Below are 24,486 nucleotides of genomic sequence, written 5' to 3'. Positions count from 1 at the left end.
TTGTCTAAATGAGACAGTAGCATATCTCGTCAACCTAGACTTGTAATTATCTTCGCACGTAATGCATTTTAATAGAAAATGCGATTAAAACTGTGGCACTGTACAGCCCTGCATGTTTACCTGTTTAAACCCCACCGGTTAAAAACAGCAATGCAAACGGAAATGATGTAGGCCTACGTGTTGATTTAAATACAGCGCGGGTAAATGGAATCGGATCACAAGTAGACAAAGAAGTCACATTTGAAAATACAAGTGTGAACAAACGGACTGAGAGCTGTCTACTTGTAACCAGATTACCAAAATCAGATGTTAATCCCAGGTGGAAACAGGGTCTAATGGCGCTTTTCCACCGCACATGTAGCTCGACTCGACTCAACTCGACTCAGTTCAACTTGGTTTGGTAGCAGCACGGGTCGTTTTCCACCGCAAATAGTACCTCCTGAACGTGGGCGGGGTTGTCGTAAGGGGCTGAAAGCCTACTCCGGAGCAAAGTAGCAAAGCAGAAATTACGAGCAGTTGTTGCACTATTAACTGAACCAACCGCCAAAAACACGGATGAAAAATGTTTAAGAAATACCCCCCTTGTATCTGTTTGCTAGAAGAAGTAGAAGAATATTGCTACGGGCCATTAAAAGGGATGGTTGTTGTCCCGATGTGTGACTCTGCCACACAGTCAGCTGTAGGGATGCGTCACGTACATCCCTATGCACGTAAACACGGGCATGATAAAGTTGACTGTTTAGTGCTTGATTCAGGATACGTGTTTTCAAATGCAAGCCGTGTCTCAGCCTGAATATTTTATTGAGGTAATCAGTTCAGTCCGAGGCTTGTAATGTAATCGCTCGCTATCATGTCTGTCCCAGCTGGCTACTATATTCTATTTAGCCTAGCTGCTAGCTGCCCTACATGTCTCCTCTCGTATGTTAAAAGTAACTTCCCCAACAACCAACACTGGGTGAGCTTAGCGAATATATGGAAAAAAAAATCGGATCTGTGATGCAAATCAAATGAAAGAGAGGCAGAGTAGGCTGCACGCGGCGTAAATACACTCAAAAGTCCCGGAGAATTGGGGAGAATAAACAACAGAATGAAGCCGGTAGTCTCTGGCCAATCAGAAGCGTCGGCAGACGGCCGGCCACTGATTGGCCAGACAATAGTCTCTGGCCAATCAGTGGCCGGCCGTCTGCCGACGTCACCTTTTAGCATCGGCTCAGCTCGCTTGGAACCTAGAGCGAGGCGATACCAAAAAAGCAGCCGCTACCAGGTACCAGGTACCATGAAATTGTGGTGGAAACGCCAAAAATGCGAGTTGAGTCGAGTCGAGTTGAGCTGATACCATGCGGTGGAAAAGCGCCATTAGTGACAATTCGGGGGAGGGGTGTCCTCTTGGGAAGGGTTTTGGGACCACATAAAGGTGGACAGTGACCCAAATTAATACAGTTATAACTGCAAAGGCAGCTAACTTCACCGGTTCCATGGTAACAAATGTATTTAGTTTTTGTCATTGGCCTGATTTTGCTTGTGGGGTCTGACCATGGCACACTGAGGGGAGAAGAAAGGGAAATAAATATGCTTTATATTTACCTGCTTCAAACCGCCACCTGCTTCACTGGTGGCGGTTTGAAGGTGTGTTGAAATCTGGGATCCTGTGTAGTATAGATGTGCAAAGTGTTTGGAGAGCTTTTTTTTTTTTTTTTTTTTTTTAACCTTTATTTATACAGGTAAATCCCATTGAGTCCGAAGACTCTTTTGCAAGGGAGACCTGTTCCCATTCACACACACATTCATACACCGATAGCAGGCTAACTATCGACATTCACACGAGGCAAGGTGGGTGAAGTGTCTTGCCCAAGGACACAACGGCTGTGTCTTGATTCAGGGGTTGCGGTCTTGGAACCGGCCTCGTAGGCTGCATTTGAAGACCGATTGCGTCATAGCGGCGCGCAAAGGCTGTCCCATTTGCAAGGCTCCTTGCAAGGCTCCTCATATGCGGTCGTGAAATGCAGCCTTCGTTTCACGGTTTTGAAGCAGTTTTGAAGGCTGCATCAGATGTATCCTTCGTGGCCCAACATATCCCAAGATTCATTGCGTTTTTTTCAGAGATTGCATAAAATAAAATAAAAAATAACAAAACAGCAACGTGTTGCTCCATCTTCTTAACTTTTATCATCCTTTCTTTTTTTCTTGTACTTTTTTTTCTTTTCGTCTGGTAGACAACTTATTTTTCTTTTTTCCTCCGCTGACAGGGCTGTCTCCGTTGGCAGCAATCAGGGTTGCTAGGCAGCACAGGAGCGGCGAGTCGTCACGCAAGGTTACGTAAACCGGAAATGCTCGTAAACGGAGACCTGCGGAGACCGTCTCGTTTAACAAGGCTCGTTGGCCTTAAAACCGGCCTTAAAAGGCTATAGCCTTCATAGACCGCGAGACTGCGTCCTACCAAGTGCGTGGTCTCTGAATCTAGACACAGCCAACAACTATGACACAGGTGGCAGGGCGGGGATCGAACCTCCAACCCTTTGATCATCGGCCGACCCGCTCTACCAACTGAGCCACAGTAGCTGTTCATCCTAGCCTGAGAAGGGGTAGAAGGAGTGTTTTGTGGTCTCACTGTCTGACCCTACGTTTTCCCATGTGACATCCCATGGAGTTAGGACCGGCAGGACAGCCGGGCCATGGGAGGACTGGGGGAAGACTGAGAGAAGAAAAACCTCATTTGTTGTGTTACGGTGGCGATTTTGTAATGATAGAACGCCGACTCCACATGGGTGAAGTATTTCTCACATTTTTAGTTTTCTTATTTCTTTCTTATTTTTTATATATGTCGCCATGAAAACAATAATATTGAAGCCATGAAATATATGATTTTGTATTATGAATTTTTATCATGTGTCCCTGAATCCTGTGACCAAATACCACCTGTGAACATTTAATAAATATGTGAATTACAAAATAAAAAAGTTACTCGCAGGCACTGTAAAGATCTCCTAGTATACTACTTTTCTGGTCTTAATTTCTTGTTAAAAACTGCTATAGAGCAACCTGACACAAATCACATAAAAAAAAAACATGTAGATTTTCGGGAAACTCTTCCTCTCATCTGAGCGAGCACAGCAGTCTCTCTCCACACTCGGCTTTGTGCTTTTTCGCCCCCTCCCCCCCCTCCTGCAAACCCCACTCCGTTGTGATTGGTTAGCTTCCTTCCGGAACATTTTCAGCAGCGTGCGGGCAGATTTGAGAGCAGGAAGGTGGGGGCATGGCCGGAGCGCGCCAGCAAGGTTGCAGCATTACCATATGTGGAAAAATCCGGAATCGTGACGACACGATGGCAGGAAATTTGAACCGATTTGAACACGTGATTTCTCGACCGGCTGCCCTAGTGTTTAGCGCTCTGCACAGCCACCCCAGACGGTCAGCAGGGAATACGTCTAAATGCATGTACGTAATTATTTGATACGCTAGTATGGTTAAACATGACTATAAATCATTATAACAACGTTTATAGGTCATAAAAGTCGAAAAGTATAATAGGTCCACTTTAAGTACTTTACACCACTGTCAGCATGGATGCATATAGTAACCTATGTAAACATCAAAAAGGCAAGTGACAGTAAACACTAATATACTGAGTAAACAGACAGTTCAACATTGCTGACAGCAGTGTGAGTGCTGCAGGGAGAAAAGTATCTCTCTTACACAGCGCGGTGGATCAGTCTGTCACTGAAGGAGCTGATACAAATTCTCCCACAAACTTCCATCGACACATATTAATAGGTCAAGCTTATTACCTGTCGTTGAGTCAATGTACTTTGTTACTTTTCACCAATGGTTAACAATTATAGGCCTAACATATTACAGAGGTGTGACCTACAGTTACAGTTCACAGCACCTAAGCAATGCTTAGTAATACATCAATATAATGATGTTAAGGTTCGACATACATTGGCAGACTTTTAAATAGAAAAACAGAGTTTGCATGGAAGTTGCCAATGCTGGTTGGTATATTACCAGCATTGGCTTGCTTATTTAAAAAAGAACATTTATAGTTCACATTAATGAAAGAATCTGTCAGAATCAGGTCACATGCAAGTGTGTGCAGGGGGATGAGAACCCTACCCAGGTCCAAGACAGGTTAACACACAACATGAATATATAAATAATAAGTATTAGAAGTAAAGTTTCAGAAATTACTTACCTCTTAATTTTCCCAAGATCCCTCCAACAGAGCTGGGTTCACTTTTCACCTCACATTGTTCTGCAAAACAGCAATATCAAGCAATATTTACAGGAAAGCCAACAAAATACTGAGGGGTTGATCTACTAAGATCATAAATAAATACTGCTAAACTGCGTGAGCATTCTAAAAGTTGTCCTTTTGGTTTGTTTGTTGGTGGTTTGTTCTGTGTGTGATCAACTAAGTGTAAATGGGCAAATGACGCAAGTGGGAGACGCCAGCAGAAATACAGCAGTTACAGTGCGCTTGAACGACCCAGGCGGGAGGAAATGCCTTTTGTCCCGGCAGGTATTGTGTCTTTCTTGTGAGTGGCTACAGATAAGATTTAACTCATCCATAAACTCCAGATGGTCATAGTTGGATGGGCGAAATGTCTGGATTATTTGTGTTTCTGTCAATCCAAACATAACAAAAGCAGAAAGAAACCTTTATCCGTTGTCTTTTATGTCTCCTCCACAATAACTGTGGCCGTCTGTGTGCAACAGTTTAACACCTGCTTTTCAAACATATGAAAAAAAAAAAAAAAATATATATAGCTATATATACAGTCATATGAAAAAGTTTGGGAACCCCTCTCAGCCGGCATTATAATTGACTCTGCTTTCACAAAACAAATTATAAAAGTGGTATGTCTTTAATTTACCAGGAACAGCTAAGTACTGGGATGTTTTCCAAACAAAGATTTTTTGAAAAGCAGTATTTGGTTGTATGAAATAAAATAAAATGTGAAAAACTGGCTGTGCAAAAATATAGGAACCCTTGTGGTTTTGTTGATTTTAATGCCTGTAACAGCATGTAAAACTGATGACTTTAAACACAAAGTTGGTTGGATTATGTTGTTAAGCCTTGAACCTCATAGAAATGTCTGTTTAATCATGAGAAAATGTATTTTAGGTGCCTAAATGCAAGTTGCACTTCTCTTTGACTCTCTGCTGAAGTGAGACAGAATGGGATCATCAAAACAGCTCCCAAAAGATCTGAAAAACAAAGATTGTTCATTGTCATGGTTTACGGGAAGACTACAAGAAGCTTTCCCAAAGGTTTCAATTGTCAATTTCGACTGTAGGGAACGTTGTCAGGAAATGGAAGGACACAGGTATAGTGGCAGTTAAACCCAGGCATGGCAGACCATGAAAAAAACAGGAGCGCCATAGGTGGAGGATTGTGAGAATGGTTGCACACAGGGCTGTACGCTTATTTTTTTAGGTGGTAGCACTGGTGCTAGCAAGCAAAAAAAATCAGTAGCACAAAAATAAATTCAGTAGCACACAAAGTATGATCGAAAACTTGCATAACCTTAACCCATGCATTTCGCTCTAATTACCTTTTAGCCTGTCATCTTGGTCTCATTTGAAACTCTCAATTAATGTCATATCCTAGTGTGTGCAGTAATAATTGTAGAAAAATTAATAGGGGTGCACTGATTGTAATTTAGACAAAATAATCTAACCTGCCTGCCAATTGCAATTTTTTGCTGATTCAGAAATATTTCTCCCCATAAAATTAATATCTATATATTTTTTGTATATACATATCATTATTATATTCATAATAATAAACATTTTTGGTAAATGTCCTTCTGTTAATTAAAACCTAACTTTAAAACATATAGCCTATTAAATAAATAAGTATACATATTGGTACAATTTAGGATAAGTTAAATAGGTTGTTGTGAATGTGTTGGGAGTAGTTCTTCAGTGGCTTATCAGTTATTTCAAACTTTGTTTAAATAGACTACTGTTGTTGACTGCTCTCTGCAGCTGAAGCAGTTGATTTTCAAGCTAGCGCACTGCAGGGCTGTGAAGCACGAACTTCCTGTTCTTACCGGCTTCAAAAAAGTCAACTCACGTTTGGCTAGTAACATGCTTTTAATGTGAAGGCGCACAGGAAATGTTTTGTTTGCACACGCGCTAACTTAACTGCGTGCCGTCTCCTTCCGGTTATTACCGTTGGTGAAGTGTAGACGCTAGGTCCCGAGCACACATCTTTCACCAGCCAAAGTGGAGGGTGGACTCAATAACTTACTTGCCTAAGACTACATTTACCCGAATTTGGAGAGTGTTAATGTAGAGCCCTCTAAGCAGTGTTGTGCAGCACTCCTCTGTGTCTCAAACAGACAGCATCTGCTCATTAGCACTCGTGCGAGTGTACTTGTATTCATCATCGCACGTGATCAATTTCAGTAGCAAATGCGATCAAAACTGTCGCACTGTACAGCCCTGGTTGCACACAACCCACAGATCACCTCCAAAGGCCTGCAAGAACATCTGGCTGCAGATTGTGTATCTGTACATCGTTCAACAATTCAGCGCAATTTGCACCAAAACATCTGCTTTTTATAAAGACCAAATAACTTAATTTTTGTCTCATCAGTCCAAAGAATTTTCTTCCAATATGAAGCTGGCTTGTCTAAATGAGCTTTTGCATACTCCATGCAACTGTATCTGTGGCGTGGGCGCAGAAAGGGCTTCCTTCTCATCACCCGGCCATACAGATGTTTTGGTGCAAATTGCACTGAATTGTAGAACCATGTGATACACAATCTGCAGCCAGATGTTCTTGCAGGTCTTTGGAGGTGATATTTGGGTTGTGTGCAACCATTCTCACAATCCGCCGCATATGCCGCTCTTGTACTTTTCTTGGTCTGCTAGACCTGGGTTTAACTGCAACTGTGCCTGTGTCCTTCCATTCCCTGACAACGTTCCTTACAGTAGAAATTGACAATTGAAACCTTTGGGAAAGCTTCTTGTAGCCTTCCCCTAAACCATGACAATGAATAATCTTTGTTTTTAAGATTTTTTGGGAGCTGTTTTGATGATCCCATTCTGTCTCACTTCAGCAGAGAGTCAAAGAGAAGTGCAACTTGCATTTAGGCACCTAAAATACATTTTCTCATGATTAAACAGACATTTCTATGAGGTTCAAGGCTTAACAACATAATCCAACCAACTTTGCGTTTAAAGTCATCAGTTTTACATGCTGTTACAGGTATTAAAATCAACAAAACCACAAGGGTACCCATATTTTTGCACAGCCAGTTTTTCACATTTTATTTTATTTCATACAACCAAATACTGCTTTTCAAAAAATCTTTGTTTGGAAAACATCCCAGTACTTAGCTGTTCCTGGTAAATTAAAGACATACCACTTTTATCTTTTTTTTGTGAAAGCAGAGTCAATTATAATGCCGGCTGAGAGGGGTTCCCAAACTTTTTCATATGATTGTATATATATATATATATATATATATATATATATATATATGTATATATATATATACAGTATCTCACAAAAGTGAGTACACCCCTCACATTTCTTCACATTTTTCTTTATATCTTTCCATGGGACAACACTGAATAAATGACACTTTGATACAATGTCAAGTAGTCAGTGTACAGCTTGTATAACAGTGTAAATTTACTGTCCCCTCAAAATAACTCAACACACAGCCATTAATGTCTAAACTGCTGGCAACAAAAGTGAGTACACCCCTTAGAAAAAAATTACAAATTGGGCCCAAAGTGTAAATATTTTGTGTGGCCACCATTATTTTCCAGCACTGCCTTAACCCTCTTGGGCATGTAGTTCACTAGAGCTTCACAGGTTGCAACTGGAACCCTCTTCCACCCATTTATGACAGCATCACAGAGCTTGTGGATATTAAAGACCTTGCGCTCCTCCACCTTCCGTTTGAGGATGCCCCAAAGATGCTCAATAGGGTTTAGGTCTGGAGACATGCTTGGCCAGGCCATAACCTTTACCCTCAGCTTTTTTAGCAAGCCACTGGTCGTCTTGGAGGTGTGTTTGGGGTCGTTATCATGTTGCAATACCACCCTGCGGCCCAGTTTACGAAGGTTGAGTGCACATGGTCAGCGTCGTACACAGAGGTTGGCTTTGGAAAATAGACGTATGAGTGCTGCCAGCATTGCTGCAGGGCTTGAAGGGGTGGGGGGTCAACCTGTCAGTGCTCAGACCATACGCCGCACTCTGCATCATACTGGTCTGCATGGCTGTCATCCCAGAAGGAAGCCTATTCTAAAGATGATGCACAAGAAACCCCACAAAAAGTTTGCTGAAGAGAAACAGACTACGGACATGGATTACTGCAACCATGTCCTGTGGTCTGATGAGACCAAAATACATTTATTTGGTTCAGATGGTGTTAAGAGTGTGGAGCGGCAACCAGGTGAGGAGTACAAAGACAAGTGTGTCTTGCCTAGAGTCAAGCATGGTGGTTGGAGTGTCATGGTCTGGGGCTGCATGAGTGCTGCCAGCACTGGGGATCTACAGTTCATTGAATTCTAACATGTACTGTGACATACTGAAGCAGAGCATGATCCCCTCCCTTCATAAACTGGGCCGCAGGGCAGTACTGCAACATGATAACGACCCCAAACACCCCTCCGAACGACCACTGGCTTGCTAAAGAAGCTGAGGGTAAAGGTTATGGACTGGCCAAGCATGTCTCCAGTCTTAAACCCTATTGAGCATCTTTGGGGCATCCTAAAACGGGAGATGGAGGAGCGCAAGGACTCTAATATCCACCAGCTCCTTGATGTCGTCATGAATGGGTAGAAGAGGGTTCCAGTTGCAACCTGTGAAGCTCTAGTGAACTACATGCCCAAGAGGGTTAAGGCAGTGCTAGAAAATAATGATGGCAAAACAAAATATTGACACTTTGGGCCCAATTTGGACATTTTTTCTAAGGGGTGTACTCACTTTTGTTGCCAGCAGTTTAGACATTAATGGCTGTGTGTCGAGTTATTTTGAGGGGACAGTAAATTTACACTGTTGTACAAGCTGTACACTGACTACTTGACATTGTATCAAAGTGTCATTTATTCAGTGTTGTCACATGGAAAGATATAATGAAATATTTGAAGAAATGTTAGGGGTGTACTCACTTTTGTGAGATACTGTATACAGTGATGGGTCTGATCTCCAACAGTGACGAGTCAGCGTACAGGGAGGAAGTCCAGAGGCTCACAGCTTGGTGTTCAGCTAATAACCTCCTGCTGAACACCAGCAAAACCAAGGAGATGGTGTTCGACTGGAGCAGGACGAGAGGTGACCTCGCCCCTCTGCAGATAGATGGGGTCGGCGTGGAGAGGGTCTCCTCCTTTAAGTTTCTGGGGGTGCAGGTCAGTAAGGACCTAACCTGGCACACCAACACGGCTGCGGTGGTTGGTAAGGCTCAGTAGAGGCTTTATTTTCTAAGACTGTTGAGAAAATGCCAGGTGGAGACTAAGCTGCTGCAGACCTTCTACCACTCTGTCATTGAAAGCGTTCTTGGGTATGGCATAACAGTGTGGTACGCAAACTGCGCAGCCAAAGATAGGAAAACCCTACAGGGGGTTATAAAGACAGCAGGAAAAATCATTGGCTGCCCCCTGCCCTCCTTGGAGGACATTGCAACCTCCCGTGGACTAAATAGGGCAAGGAGCATCATGGCTGACCCATCCCACCCCGGCCACAGCCATTTCCAACTCCTCCCTTCCGGTAGGAGATACAGGTCCCTTGGGAGCTGAACAAACAGGCTACGGAATACCTTTTACCCCTGGGCTATTCGCCTATTAAATGCCTGAACCCCCCCCCCCCCCCTCCCCCCGTCTCCTACTGGACATATGAAATCCTCTATTTTTAATAATTTATTTTTTTTCTTAAACAGACACTCAGATTTTTTATTTAGCATAGTTATTAAATTATTGTTGCCTATTGTTGTCTGTGTATGCATGTATGCTAATTTGCACTGTGGGTGGTGAGCACCACCCTAATTTCGTTGTACTGTTTGCACAATGACAATAAAGACTGAATCTGAATCTGAATCTGTTTAATCATGATAAAAGGTAGTTTAGGTGCCTAAATGCAAGTTCCACTTCTCTTTGACTCTCTGCAGAAGTGAGACAGAATGCGATCATCAAAACAGCTCCCAAAAGATCTTAAAAACAAAGATGATTCATCGTCATGGTTCAGGGGAAGGCTACAAGAAGCTTTCCCAAAGGTTTCAATTGTCAATTTCTACTGTAAGGAACGTTGTCAGGGAATGGAAGGACACAGGCACAGTTGCAGTTAAACCCAGGTCTAGCAGACCAAGAAAAGTACAAGAGCGGCATATGCGGCGGATTATGAGAATGGTTGCACACAACCCAAAGATCACCTCCAAAGACCTGCAAGAACATCTGGCTGCAGATGGTGCATCTGTACATCGTTCAACAATTCAGTGCAATTTGCACCAAAACATCTGTATGGCCGGGTGATGAGAAGGAAGCCCTTTCTGCGCCCACGCCACAGATACAGTTGCATGGAGTATGCAAAAGCTCATTTAGACAAGCCAGCTTCATATTGGAAGAAAATGCTTTGGACTGATGAGACAAAAATTAAGTTATTTGGTCTTTATAAAAAGCAGATGTTTTGGTGCAAATTGCGCTGAATTGTTGAACGATGTACAGATACACAATCTGCAGCCAGATGTTCTTGCAGGTCTTTGGAGGTGATCTGTGGGTTGTGTGCAACCATTCTCACAATCCTCCATCTATGCCGCTCCTGTTTTTTTCTTGGTCTGCCATGCCTGGGTTTAACTGCCACTATGCCTGTGTCCTTCCATTTCCTGACAACGTTCCCTACAGTCGAAATTGACAATTGAAACCTTTGGGAAAGCTTCTTGTAGCCTTCCCCTAAACCATGACAATGAACAATCTTTGTTTTTCAGATCTTTTGGGAGCTGTTTTGATGATCCCATTCTGTCTCACTTCAGCAGAGAGTCAAAGAGAAGTGCAACTTGCATTTAGGCACCTAAAATACATTTTCTCATGATTAAACAGACATTTCTATGAGGTTCAAGGCTTAACAACATAATCCAACCAACTTTGTGTTTAAAGTCATCAGTTTTACATGCTGTTACAGGCATTAAAATCAACAAAACCACAAGGGTTCCTATATTTTTGCACAGCCAGTTTTTCACATTTTATTTTATTTCATACAAGTCAATTACAATGCCGGCCGAGAGGGGTTCCCAAACTTTTTCATATGACTGTATATATATATATATATATATACAGTCATATGAAAAAGTTATATATAAATATATATATATATATATATATATATGCTCATATATATGCTCATCACCTAAACATCTTTCGATAGTCATTCCTACATTACATTGAAGCTTAAAGTGTTGGCTTGAAATGTGTACCCCTCACTTTTTCTATCTTATTGTAATAAAGAAGAAATTAATCATCAAAGACACCCTAACACATTGTGACAATCAACCCCATCAAGGGGTCAGTTGTCATACACTATGGGGTTGTTTGTCACAATGTTATCTTAATGGGAATAATCTTGAAAAGAAGGAAAGAAAGTAGAACTAAATTTGAAAATGCAATTGCATTGTCAAGTTGACAAATAGGCCTATATAACTTACTGTAGCCTTGGCAGCTTGTCTAGTTTGGGATGCACTGGGTTGTTTTGATTTTGTTGCCCTTTTTTCCTTTGCATGCTAGCTGCCTTTTCCTGCTCTATTCTTTCCTTCTCTGGGGTGTCAGTGAGGATACAGCTTGACAATTTATTTTGTTATTGGGTTCCTTTTCTGGCTGTAGCCTTTGGATAACTTGTGACAACTAACCCCCCCAAAAATGTGACGACCAACCCCAACTTGAATTTTTTGCTAGCATCAATGCCAACAACCATCTGACAACTAATTAGCTTGCTAACCACAATCTAAACTATAGTTTACCCTTCACACTTTTTATGGGTAACAAGTGTTTTGTTATAAACCCATTCTGTAAAAGCCTAGAAGAAAAATACTGAGGAGCTAAATATTTTCAATTTGACTTGAAAAACACAAACAGTCCTCTCACCTCAAATTCAGCAGTCTAACTCCAAGGAAGACTATGTAGGTGACCTCTTATCCCAATTCTGGATATTTACATACCAAAATTTCACAGACAGCGCCTTCTGGTTCCGAGATATAACGATTGTGACAACCAACCCGTGTGACAAATTACCCCGTTCTCCCCTATGTATCCAACATATACTAAGCTACTGAGCTAAGGTTTGACACAACCTCCCAGCTTTTGTCCTTTTTATCAAAATGGACTTTTTACCTTGCTTCTCCTTTTTAACATGGGCTTTTTAGCTTGCCATTCCTTATTTTATGTCAACCCCGTTAGACACCAAAAAACACAAATAAATGTTCCCTCATTTTATGCTAGACCCATGAGATGTATGGTGATACACATACAAATATTCACCAAAACTGATAGAGCCACAAAAAAATATTTTTGAAATGTATATGAATATACATGTTTTTGATATCTGACGGTGTTGACATATTTAATATTTCTTAAACAGAACAAATAGAGTTTTTCTCGTAGCAGTTTGGTTTTTCTGTTGATGATAGGTGCTAATATGAACTACTTCAGGAAAATAAAATTATCGAAACATTTCATATAACTTCTTCAGAAATTGTAAGTCGGTGTTGACGTATCATGGTTGTGACGCAGGACTTTCAAGATTTGTAATGTAAAATATTCTAAAACTACAACACTAATCAGAGCCTGTCTGACTATAATGTACTCTGCACAGATAGCTTGTGACAATAGGTCCTTCACAGAGACAGCTGCCCCTCATATTGCCTGATTTTATTACATTTTAATGAAATGTCTGACGGTGGTGACAAAAAGTGTCCCCCCACTTAGAAACCTTATAAAACATGAATGTGTTGTAGAATTTTTTTTTTATTGATATGAGAGATTATTTTGTGTTGCCTTTGATGAAAAAAGCTAATTTTAATCATTAAAGTACATTCTTAATAGGTTTACAATAACAATGTATGTATATTAGAACTGTCTGCCTCTCAGCCTGTCTCCCCACTGTAGACTTCTCCTTAAATAGATGGCGATTTAATGAACAAATTGCCACTCCTTGCAACGCACTCACATGTGTTGGAACTAGTGACCACTCCGCGGAGTTTTCTTGTTATTGATTGAAAATAAACCTGTTTGCTTCTACAACATATCACCGTGCTTTGATTTTCTTACTACAGTTTTTGGCGAGCCAGTTCCAGGAGGAGGAGTACCGACGGGAGTCCACGGGACCGGACAACAGACTCCAAAAGGCTGATCACCTTCTCACTGAAAGCCCTTTTGATTCGGGACAGAGAGGAACTCTGCTGACCGTCCCGTGGGGAACCCTGTCATCTCCTCCTAAAAGAATCGGTATGTGGAAAATCTTTTTTTTAAAAAGCAAAACGATTGGGTAAAAATGGCTTCTTCTAAAGATATCTCTGTGGTGACTTTTACGCTGTAAACGGTTGCGCAACTCTCCAGTTAAATTTACTGGTTAGTTTTGGCCTGGTTACGGTGGTGACTGTTAACACATTTGGGAAGCCTTCCGCCAAGCACGGGACAAGATTGCCGAATTTGTCTTATTTGTTCAAGTTGAACTGAGCAGGTTGAGAGGAAGGTTTTAGGTAGTTTAGTAATTGGTAATGTTACTTGTTCGGTTGACGGACCGGGACAAGCAGTTGGCTTGGAAAGCCTGAATTATTAAACAGGTCCTTCTTGGAGATAAAAACCTAGAAATTGTTAACCTTTTTACAGACCAAGATACGCTGTATTAGTGGGGTTTGTTTTCGACAATAGCAAGAAAATTGAAATTTCATAAGTGTTTTTTTTTTATTGTTTGTCTTTGTTTTTGTATTGTCTTGTTGTTTTTCATTCTGTTTTGCTTTGTGTTAACTAGCCACGGTACCACAAGGAAAAGGTAAGAAAAATTGTGGTCTTATTTCTGTGTTTATAACAATGGGGATGATTTTTAGCAAACGAGCCGATTTAGTCACTCCAAATTCGCCTTGTATACAATATATGCGAACGAATTATGGGGATTCAGCTGTGACACAGATGCAAGATTGGCATCGCTTTGGTTTCCCAATGGGGGGTAGTTTTAGCGTCGCTCAGCTCAAGCTGCTGAAAGCACAGTTACAAGGAGCTGAAGAACAAAGTAGTCACAAACGGAAGTCTAAACGTTTCCGGGCCGACTGGCTGGCATTTACCCACTGGTCTGAAGAGGCAAATCGGCGGGCTAATAAGTGTCAGCCAGCCGTTGAAGATAAGATTAACTGTGTCTCCCAGTGCCTTAAATTACAGGACGATTTACATGATACCAGGAGCCCTGGCCCGCTCCGACGGACAGCGGCGGTATTGCCCGCAGGCCTCACACCAGCAGCACCGACCCACCCTGTCCCAACAGCGGTTGTCCCCACAATACAAGAGGCTCCGGCCCCAGTGCTTCCCTCGGCGGACGCACCCACAGAGTCGGCCGGCAACACCGTCACCATCAGCGTTGCCAACCCCAACCCACCGCCTTACGACAATGCATTGCCACTGTATCCTCTGGCACAGCTCCACCAAAGCGGAGGGCTAAAGCCCGAAAAAGAGCCACCCATTGTGCCCGCTTCTCTTACACGCTCAGGTTTGTCATTCCAACCACAGCCGATTCAGCTTCCCCTGGTGAGTACAAATCCTGATTTTACCACTAACGCTGCTTGTGCCCTCCCCATGCTCCAGCCAGCACCAACGAGTCCTTTATCTGCCTTGCCTTTAAGGCCACTTTGTTCTGATCGCCCCAATAACACTGAATACACTCTGCCTATGATCGAAGTAGCGGGTCCGGAGGGTCCGATGTTAGTTCACAGGACATGGCATATGGCTGATATTGAAAACGCAATGGTCCTCCTCCCCGTCTTAAAAGACGTGGGAGGCAAACGTTTCGCTGATGCAATTTTGGAATTCTGCCAAGAATTTAAGCCCACAACCACCGAGCTACGGCGTCTAATGATAAAGAAAGTTGGCAGTGATTGGGCCAAGCTCTCTAACTCATTCCCTGAACATGAGATCAGACTGACACACACTGATTACGAACACGATTCCAACGCGCTATACAGAACCGTTATTATCAAATTAGCCGAGCGTTGCAATTCTGCTTTTCCTCCCAAAATTGACATGGGGAAAATTTCCCGATGTAAACAGAACAAAGACGAGTCTACTGCTTCTTATCTCGCTCGTCTTACGATCGTTTTCAATGATTATGGTGGAATGCCGTCCCCAAAAAATCTGAACGAAGGACTGGTTACAGCATATGAAGCTCACTTACGTAACGCATATTTTAGCGGTATGCACAAAAGAAATGCTGATATGATTAAAAAGTTGTGTGTTTCATGGGTTAATGCAAAGATGCAGCTGATCGAGGACTACGCAGCCCACGTGGAACAGTTTCTAATGCAGCAGGATGAGGAGGCATTGGAAGAGAAAGCAACGGCAAAGCACAAAGCTAGCCTCGAGGTGTCTTCAACCCTTGCGATGTTAGCAGAGGAACAACAAAGACAAGCTTCGTCCCTCGCGATGTTTCAGGGCACGCCGAACGAGAGAGGGCGGGACCAAAATGACCGTTTCAGGCGAAATGGGAACAGTAAGAACTACAATTCAAACAACTACAGATCTCGTAATAACAAAGTCGACCGCGATGCTTGTTTCCATTGTAAGAAATCCGGGCACTGGAGGCGCGATTGTCCCAACCGTGACGATGGAAATTGACTAGCGAAGGCTCCACAGGACGTTTCGCATAATAATGACGGCCATCCACAGCGGCCTGCGAACGCCAAAGACAAGTGAAGGCTGCACTACCACAACCAGCCACTACCCAGCTTCACAACCTGAAAACCGGAGATTGGATAGTGGTCAAGGACCTCAGACGGAAGAACTGGCACAACAAGAGATGGACGGGACCCTTCCAGATCCTCCTCACCACTATGACGGCAGTGAAGGTTGCAGAGAGGACCACTTGGATCCATGCCAGTCATTGCAAAAGAATCGCTGCCAGCTACCGGCCGACGGATCAAGCAACACCAACGACAGGACAGCAGACCACCAGCCTGGACCAGACGACATCAACGGAACCAGCGACGACCAGAAGACGGGCAACCACCCAGACGACATCAGCGGAACCAGCAACGACAAGAAGACGGGCAAACACCTCGCTCCAGTGAGAGCCAGACGACACCCTTCCTCCCCTGGCCTTACATTTGTGCTTTGGGCACTAGTCTGGATGTGTCTGGCCAGGCCCCCGCCCTCATCTGGTTGTGAAACGCAGCCCTGGAAATCTGGCGTCATCTCCTTCTCCTGCCCTGCCACCAAATGTAATGAAGATTACTGCCCCATCCACGGCATCATTACCAACGGCAGAAACGCCGCTTTCCTGATGGCTGTCAAAAGGAGCCTCATCACCGTCTCCTGCGACAATCAGCCACCAAGCTCCCAGCTGTGCACCGTGGAAACCCACAAAGTTTTCAACTCCAACATCGACTCTCCCCTCTGGTGTAACCGTCCTAAAAGCTGCATGGATACACCTGCATACCAGGGCAACAGGGACTGGCGGTCCCTCTGCACCCGTACAGACCTAAAGGACGATCTGCCCCTCGCTCCGCAAGCCCCCCCCTCCCTATCAAAAAACCCCAACCCTCCACATGCCCACCCCTCTGACAACACAGCCATCACCCTGATGACCGAGTTTGCCCAGCAAAGACAACTTTCTAACTGCTGGATTTGCCAACAGCTGCCCACATCCTCCACAGCTCCGATGCTGACCCCTATTCCTTTCACCCTGGCAGATTGGACTGTTATGTCATGGCCTTCCGTTCAAAATCACCTTACCCATGATGATGAAGCTTGCTACACTCCTCCTTCACACACCATCCATGATATTGACACCACCGATAAGCAACACATTGTTTCTTTTGCTATTGACACTTTTAATCAAAAACACAAACCTCCCTGCACTAATTGGACCGTCCTCTATCGATTGACTTTTTTTAGACGCTACATTCAACAGGGTTTAAGATATAAACTACAATTGACTTTGGCTGAGACAAATTGCACATCCAATCATGTTTTCCCTAGCCCTGACTGCATTGTTACTCCTAACACTGCCTCCATCAGACTCGAAGTTGGCATTCTTAGTATCCCTTCATTTAGTCACCTCTCTATTTCCCATTTAACTTGGACCAAACATTCTTGTTCCAAACCTTTACTCACTAAACAGCCTGTCATCAGAGCATGCACCTCTTTGACCCCTCCCATCCCCATTCATCCTCTAACTAATGTTAGCCACTGCATTAGTTTTCTCTCTAGCAATGGTCTTTTCCTTGGCAATAGCAGCTGCAATCATAATGTAATTCCCCTACATAATTCATCTGATAACCTTACCCTACCAGAGCGAGTTTATTTAGTCTGCGGCAACCTAGCTTATGCTTGCATTCCTTCACCCCTTAGCCAGCATCGACAACACATCACTGGGATTTGTTATCTAGCCTACCTCATACCCCTAATTAGAGTTGCGGACCCATTGGAACTAGCCCCCTTTCATACACTCACTAAACGTAGCATTTCTTTGGCCTCTAGAATTCTGAGTGTTTTTATCCCTGCTTATGGAACATACCGGAGCCAAGTGGAGATTGAGGCTCTGTCGACGGTGCTGGAACGCCACCTGAATAAAACATCTGTCGCCTTTTCCGCAATGCAAACCGAGATTGACGAAATTAAACGTATGGTCATCCAAAATAGGATGGCACTGGACTTGATTTTAGCCTCTAGTGGAGGCGTTTGCAAAGTGATTAAGTCTGAGTGCTGCAGTTTCATCTCTGACTCTAGTGGCCCTGTTCATGCCGTCATTGCTGACAATGACCTTGGTGTCACACAACTACACGACTCTCACGGCTGGAACCCCCTCAATGATCTCCAGACATGGACTGGTGCTTGGGGATCTCTGATCTTTAAAGGCTTACTGGGACTCTTTTGCCTTATCGTGTTGTTCTCCATTTTCTTTTGTCTCATCAAGGCCATTCTAAAATGTTGTATTAGTCACTCCACTTTAACGATGCCAAGCGGCAACCTGGTTGAACCAATCCCCCTCGAAATTTGGGTTCCCCCTTTTGCCGAGTGCCTTGACCCTATTGACCCCCCTTCTGCTGACTGCTTTGAGTACTTCCACATGGGCGACTCTCTGTAATGGGTTCCTTTCTTACTGTTCTGGGATTGTTTTGTTTTGCCTTTTGTTTGTTTTTTTTTTGTTTCTTTGGTTTAATGTTTTTCCTCTTTGGAATTCTATTTGAGGTTTTTTCACATTAAACTCACTTCTTGATATTTTGGCCTTATCCTTTGATTATTGGCCTGTCCTGGGTTTATATTTTTTCCTTACGAGGTTTTTTATTATTCCCTGTTATTCCTTTTGCCTTACCTTTTGACTGTTTTGGGGTTTATTTTTTTTCTCCCCTAGTGTATATTTTGCCTTACTGTGGTTTGCTATCTTTTATGTTATCATTTATGATAAAAAGAGTGAAGTGTGGTAGCAGATTTTGCATATGATATAATAATGCAATAGTAAACATTTGCTACAAACTTGTATAGACCATAGTACATGATATATTGAATGTGTTTTAGTGAAACTAACTGAAATGTAGTTTCAACCATCCCCCTCAATCTCCCGAGTGGAGCCAGCCTGACTATACATTTGAAAGAGGACAATGTTCCTGCAGACAGCCTCCTGCTGTTCTGGGGCAGCCTGCCCCACCCACGATTATAATATGAAGGTATATCCCAACCTGTCTCCCCCTCCTCTTGTAATCATCTTCCCCCACCCAGCCTACCTGCCTACCCCCCCCCCCCTGCCTGTTTCCCTCCAACTCAGATCAACCTGACCCCTCCCATGGTTTACAATAACAATGTATGTATATTAGAACTGTCTGCCTCTCAGCCTGTCTCCCCACTGTAGACTTCTCCTTAAATAGATGGCGATTTAATGAACAAATTGCCACTCCTTGCAACGCACTCACATGTGTTGGAACTAGTGACCACTCCGCGGAGTTTTCTTGTTATTGATTGAAAATAAACCTGTTTGCTTCTACAACATATCACCGTGCTTTGATTTTCTTACTACACTGCCATTTTGAAAGCAAAATTATTTCCCATTCTTGCTTGAAATACAACTTCAGATGGGGTCAACATTCTGGGGTCTCCATTGTGATATTTTGTGCTTCATAATTCACCACATTTTTTCTAAATAGGAGACAGGTATGGACTGCAGACAGGCCAGTCTAGTACCCACACTCTGTTCCTACAAAGCCAAGTTGTATTAAGACGTGCAGAATGTGGCTCAGTATTGTCTTGCTTAAATAAGGGGGACGTCCCTGAAATAGACGTCGTCTGGATGGCAGCATGATGCTCCACAACCTGTATGTACTTTTCAGCATTAATGGTGCCTTCATAGATGTGCAAGTTACCCATGCCATGGGCACTAACCCACCCCCATCACCATCACAAACGCTGGCTTTACAACTTTGTATTGGTAACAATCTGGATGGTCCTTTTCTTTTGGAGCACAACTCAGAGCATTTGGCACACACATTAGAAGTGGCTAAGCTTTCATCTGGTATGGGTCTTCTTAACTATTATATGGGTTGATAGGGCCCCCTGAATAACTTCATTATATAAAGGTTCATCCAAATATACTAAATTTGGTAAGTTACTTACAATAAATCCTTGGCTTACACCCGTCAGGAACTTTTCCATTAGGCAGATCATTTGCATAGTTTGCTATGAATCATGAAGCGGTTGTAACTTGACTGTACATCTGCCCCAATATGACAAGCTTAGATAAGTCTGGGCTAGAGGATTGAGTTGTAGTCCTAGCGTACTGGCAAAAGGAAGCAAGTCATGTGTAACAACAAACATATGAGATTACATGAGATTTACATGTGTCACTAAGCTTTATATTGTGAATATAAATGTGGTGTATTATTAGTGTGTGTTCTCTGGATGGTGGATCAGGTAGTGATATTTAACTCCTTCATACTGTGACTGTCATGTCTGCTAACCACAGCTGCTGTTCCCCCCTTTGCAATGTAAGGGCCCATTCAACACCGTTTGCATCTTTCATTTCTTTATATTTCTTCAATCTCAAAACCTTTTGAAGCGTGTTGTGTACACTGGCTAATGCCTGGCTTCTTGTCATACATACTGTGTTTCCTCCAGCAGATGAAGCCTCCTATGGAGAGCACCATGAGCAGAGGCACTAGCAGCAGAGTGGTGATGACTGCTGGGAGAACTCCCTTCTCTCTGCTGGCCTTTACACTGCTGTCTTTCTGCTTGTCCTCCTCTGCCTTGGCCTGTGGGTGAGCCACAGTCTGCTTCTCCTGTATGGCTGCAGTCTTCAACAAGCTGGGCTCTGGCTTCAGTTTAGCTTGGACAAACGTCTCCATTTCTACACAGAGAAAATGTCACAGTTATCAGGGTTTCTGCTCCTTGCCCAAATTGAGAGAATAACTGCGGCATATTCCTCAGAGTCACAACATCTCTTCTCTTCAGATAAAAAATAAATTCTTAATTATCTCATTTTGATTGACTTATTTTTACACATTAAAGCTGTTGTAAATGTAACCGTTGGTGGCGAGTGTTGTCTGCGTTGTATAGTTGTGAATGAATGATCAGCCCAGCAGGATCTCTCTTTATTCTGACACAAGGTAAAAATCAAACAAAACTCCAATGAAACATTCTGTTGGCTTCAGCTCCTCTCCATAAACACTATAGCAACAGGAGGAGGCAACGGCAGAACAAGTATTTTATACATGTCAGGGAGACCCCAAAAGGTCTCTACATGTCAACGACTTGTGTTGTTACTTAGTTAATACCAAATGAATATGTTGTTACTTAGGTTTTTGTTTACAAAGGTCTTAACCATTGAGAACCTGGATTGGCAGTATGAATGACTCTCATGACCTTGTGCCAAATTTTTTATATTTATTAAAGTACAATGATTGTTAACATAACCTGAGAGTTTATTTGATTTATTGTTTTGGTCTGGTTTATTTTATTTATTTATTAAAGATATTCTTATTATTTTTTCACATTTCAATTCCACTGTTGAATATTCTTGAGAAATAAAAATTATTTTTGAAAAGTTGCTCTTGCATTATTATGCCGTATTATCGTAAAATTAAGGGCATAAGATCATCTTAAAACAACGTCGACATTCCATTGTTTATTGCAATATTTTCTGGGAAAATATATCGCAAAGAAAAACCTGTTATAGTGAAAGGCCTACTCATACATGGCACGTACATTTTTTGTTAAGCTAACCTGTTGTCTGTTTAGTAGTTTGTCCCCCAATGTTTTCCTCTCAATTGGATTTTGATGAAGTGATCTTATTGAATGTCGGGGTGGCTGAAGTCCTGTGTCCTGAGTGCCTGGTAACTATCATTTTCATAAACCCAACACAGCGCCAATGACCAGCAAGCAGGAAGCAAGACCAAGCCATCCTCAAGGGAGGACGTTCACTCCACTGTAGTCTGGAGTTGTTTGGCTATTTACCATCCCACCAATAATAAAGCAGTGTGCACTGCAAACTGTGCCAAAGATAAGGACCAGCTAAGATGGGAAACAGCACAGACCTGTTTAACAATTTGAAAAAATATCAACTGTTGGAGCACGAAGAGGTGTTAGTCGACCCTCGACAAGCACCAGGCCAGTAATGGCGCTTTTCCACCGCACATGTAGCTCTACTCGAATCAACTCGACTCAGCTCAACTTGGTTTTGGTAGCAGCACGGGTCGTTTTCCACTGCAAATAGTACCTCCTGAACATGGGCGGGGTCGTCATACAAAGGGGCAGAAAGCCAACTCCGGAGCAAAGTAGCAAAGCAGTTGTTGTACTATTAACTGAACCAACTGCCAAAAAAACGGATGGAAAATGTTTAAGAAATACCCCCCTTGTTTGCTAAAAGAAGTAGAAGAATATTGCGACAGCCATTAAAAGGGAGGATTGGTGTCCCGATGTGTGACTCTGCCACTCAGTCAGCTGTAAGGATGCGTCACGTACATCCCTATGCACGTAAACACGGGCATCATAAAGTTGACTGTTTTGTGCTTGTTTCAGGATACGTGTTTGCAAATGCAAGCAGTGTCTCAGCCTGAATATTTTATTGAGGTAATCAGTGCAGTCCGAGGCTTGTAATGTAATCGCTCGCTACTGTTGCACTGTACAGCCCTGTATGTTTAATTGTTTGAACCCCACCGGTTAAAAACACCAAAGCAAACGGAAATTATGTACGTGTTGATTTACATACAGAGCGGGTAAATGGAATCAGATCACAAGTGGAAACAGAAGACGCATGTGTAATGCCAGATGTGAACATACGGACTGAGAGCTGTCCACTTGTGTTCGGATCACTGAAACGACATATTAACCGGCCATATAACCCAGCCCTACTTATAACCCATTTTAGGGGTTTGAGGTTAAGCTTTCACTCAGATGTACAACATTTTGTAGGGACATGTAAAATGTCACCAACCTGCAACTATAACTATCATTTATATAATTTTCATAAAGTCAGTGTTCTGTGGTGGGTCAATGTTTAAGGTCCCAATGCATGAGAGGGGATGAACAGGAAAATTAATCCCCATACACAAAGATGAAATTTTTTTTTTGAGAAATATATTTATTGACCTTTCAAATTTTTCAACACAGACAAATACAAATATTCACATATAAAACAAATCAAAAACAAAACACAAGTAAATAATAATACTTAAAAAGAAAAGAAGATACATAAGTAATTACAACCTGCATTTTCTATACATTAGTAATGTTCCGGAATATTGCACTGGCATCAGAAATGACAAATATCTAAATCTAAATATCAAGTAAACCCCTTGCTTGGTGGCTCTCAAGAAATCCCATAAATTGTCCCCACACTTTAAAGAACAATTTCATTTTCCCCTTGGAGGCATATGTCATTTTTCTAAAGCTAAACAGTTGGAGAGGCTTTTGAGCCAATGACTCACTGTCGGAGTCTCTGTACTTTTCCATGTGACTGCTATGCAGTGTTTAGCCAGTAGGGAACAGAGAATAACAATTTTTTTGTTCTGACTTGACAACTTTAAATCTGGTGGAAGTACTCCAAGGATAAACATGCAGGGGCAGACAGGCAAAACAGTGCAAATCACATCTGAAATTGTTTTAATTACCTTTTCCCAAACACTTTTAATATTAGGACAGCTCCAGAGGCAGTGAAACAATATTCCCTCTTCAAGACCACATTTAATACATACATCTGGGTTATTATTATCAAAGCGATGTAGCAGAGAGGGAGTTATGTATGTACGCATGATCCAAAACCCCTTGACTCGGTGTACCATTCAGCCCTTAGATTCATTACAGGTGATTCCTTTAAAACTCATCACTGTTCCCTGTATGAAAAAGTCGGCTGGACATCCCTGTCATTGAGACGTGAGTTACATTGGTTTTTATTTATTTTTAAATCCTTAATTGGTAAACAGCCACCCTATTTATCAGCTATGCTCGACTGGAACTCTCAGTCTTTTAATACCCGATCCAGTGAGCTGCTGCTTTTTTTAAGGTTCCTAGAGCTCATTCTAAGCTGGGAACAACTGCTTTTAGCTATAGTGCCCCCACCTCTTGGAATGCCCTTCAGAGCAACTTCAATATGACCATTCTCCCCACTTTTTCTTCTTTTAAATCTATGATTTCTGATTTTCACCATCACCACTGCATTTGTTTTAACTGAATTAATTTTTTAAGCTCTTTTATTGTAATTCTTTATTTCTTTTGATCTTTTTTATCTTGCTAGGATTTTGTGTTTCTCTGTTTTATTCTGTCACTCTGTTGTTATTGTTGTTGTTGTGTTTGTTGTGCGCTCGTCGGCGTTGTAAATGAGGGGAACCTCAATGCCTTTCGAGTTTGTTTAAATAAAGGTTTTCATTCATTCATTCATTCATTTAAATTGTAAAAGTTTATATCTGGTATTGATAGTCTGGGTTTGTGCATCATGGCAAACTCTCTTCCATTCGTCCTCAGCAATCTCTACATCCAAATCTCTAGACCAGGCCAATCTACTTTTATCTGATGATTCTTTAGATTCATTCACAAGAATCTTGTAAATCAAGGAGACCTGTCCACGTCCTTTAAGATGATCAATAACAACCTTTTCGAGAGTAGACAAAGGTGGAGGTATATTATAGATTGTTTTTAAATTATCAAAGCTATAAAGCAGACCATCCTCATTATACATATCCATGACTTTACTAATCCCTCTCTCTGCCCACAATTTAAAGCCAAGGTCGCTTTTGCCTGGAGAAAATCTGCTGTTTCCCCAGATCGGCGTAAAGCCTGAAATAACTGGGTCTA

The 24,486-nt window shown here is 42.3% G+C and overlaps 1 protein-coding gene across 2 annotated transcripts in view; it reads right to left on the bottom strand.

Moving 5' to 3' along the window:
* pam (peptidylglycine alpha-amidating monooxygenase) overlaps positions 1-24,486 on the bottom strand; it is a 126,260-nt gene that overhangs the window by 17,016 nt on the left and 84,758 nt on the right. For both annotated transcript variants that reach the window (XM_080046837.1, XM_080046838.1), the window contains 2 exons: positions 20,303-20,545; positions 4,193-4,252 (listed from right to left, as the gene is read on the bottom strand). In XM_080046837.1, the coding sequence (XP_079902963.1) occupies positions 4,193-4,252; positions 20,303-20,545 (303 nt within the window). The remainder of the gene's footprint in view (positions 1-4,192; positions 4,253-20,302; positions 20,546-24,486) is intronic.

Source organism: Ammodytes marinus (assembly GCF_949987685.1).
Source record: "Ammodytes marinus genome assembly, chromosome: 18".
Lineage (NCBI taxonomy): Eukaryota > Metazoa > Chordata > Actinopteri > Uranoscopiformes > Ammodytidae > Ammodytes > Ammodytes marinus.
This window is presented reverse-complemented; position numbering and strand designations above follow the sequence as displayed.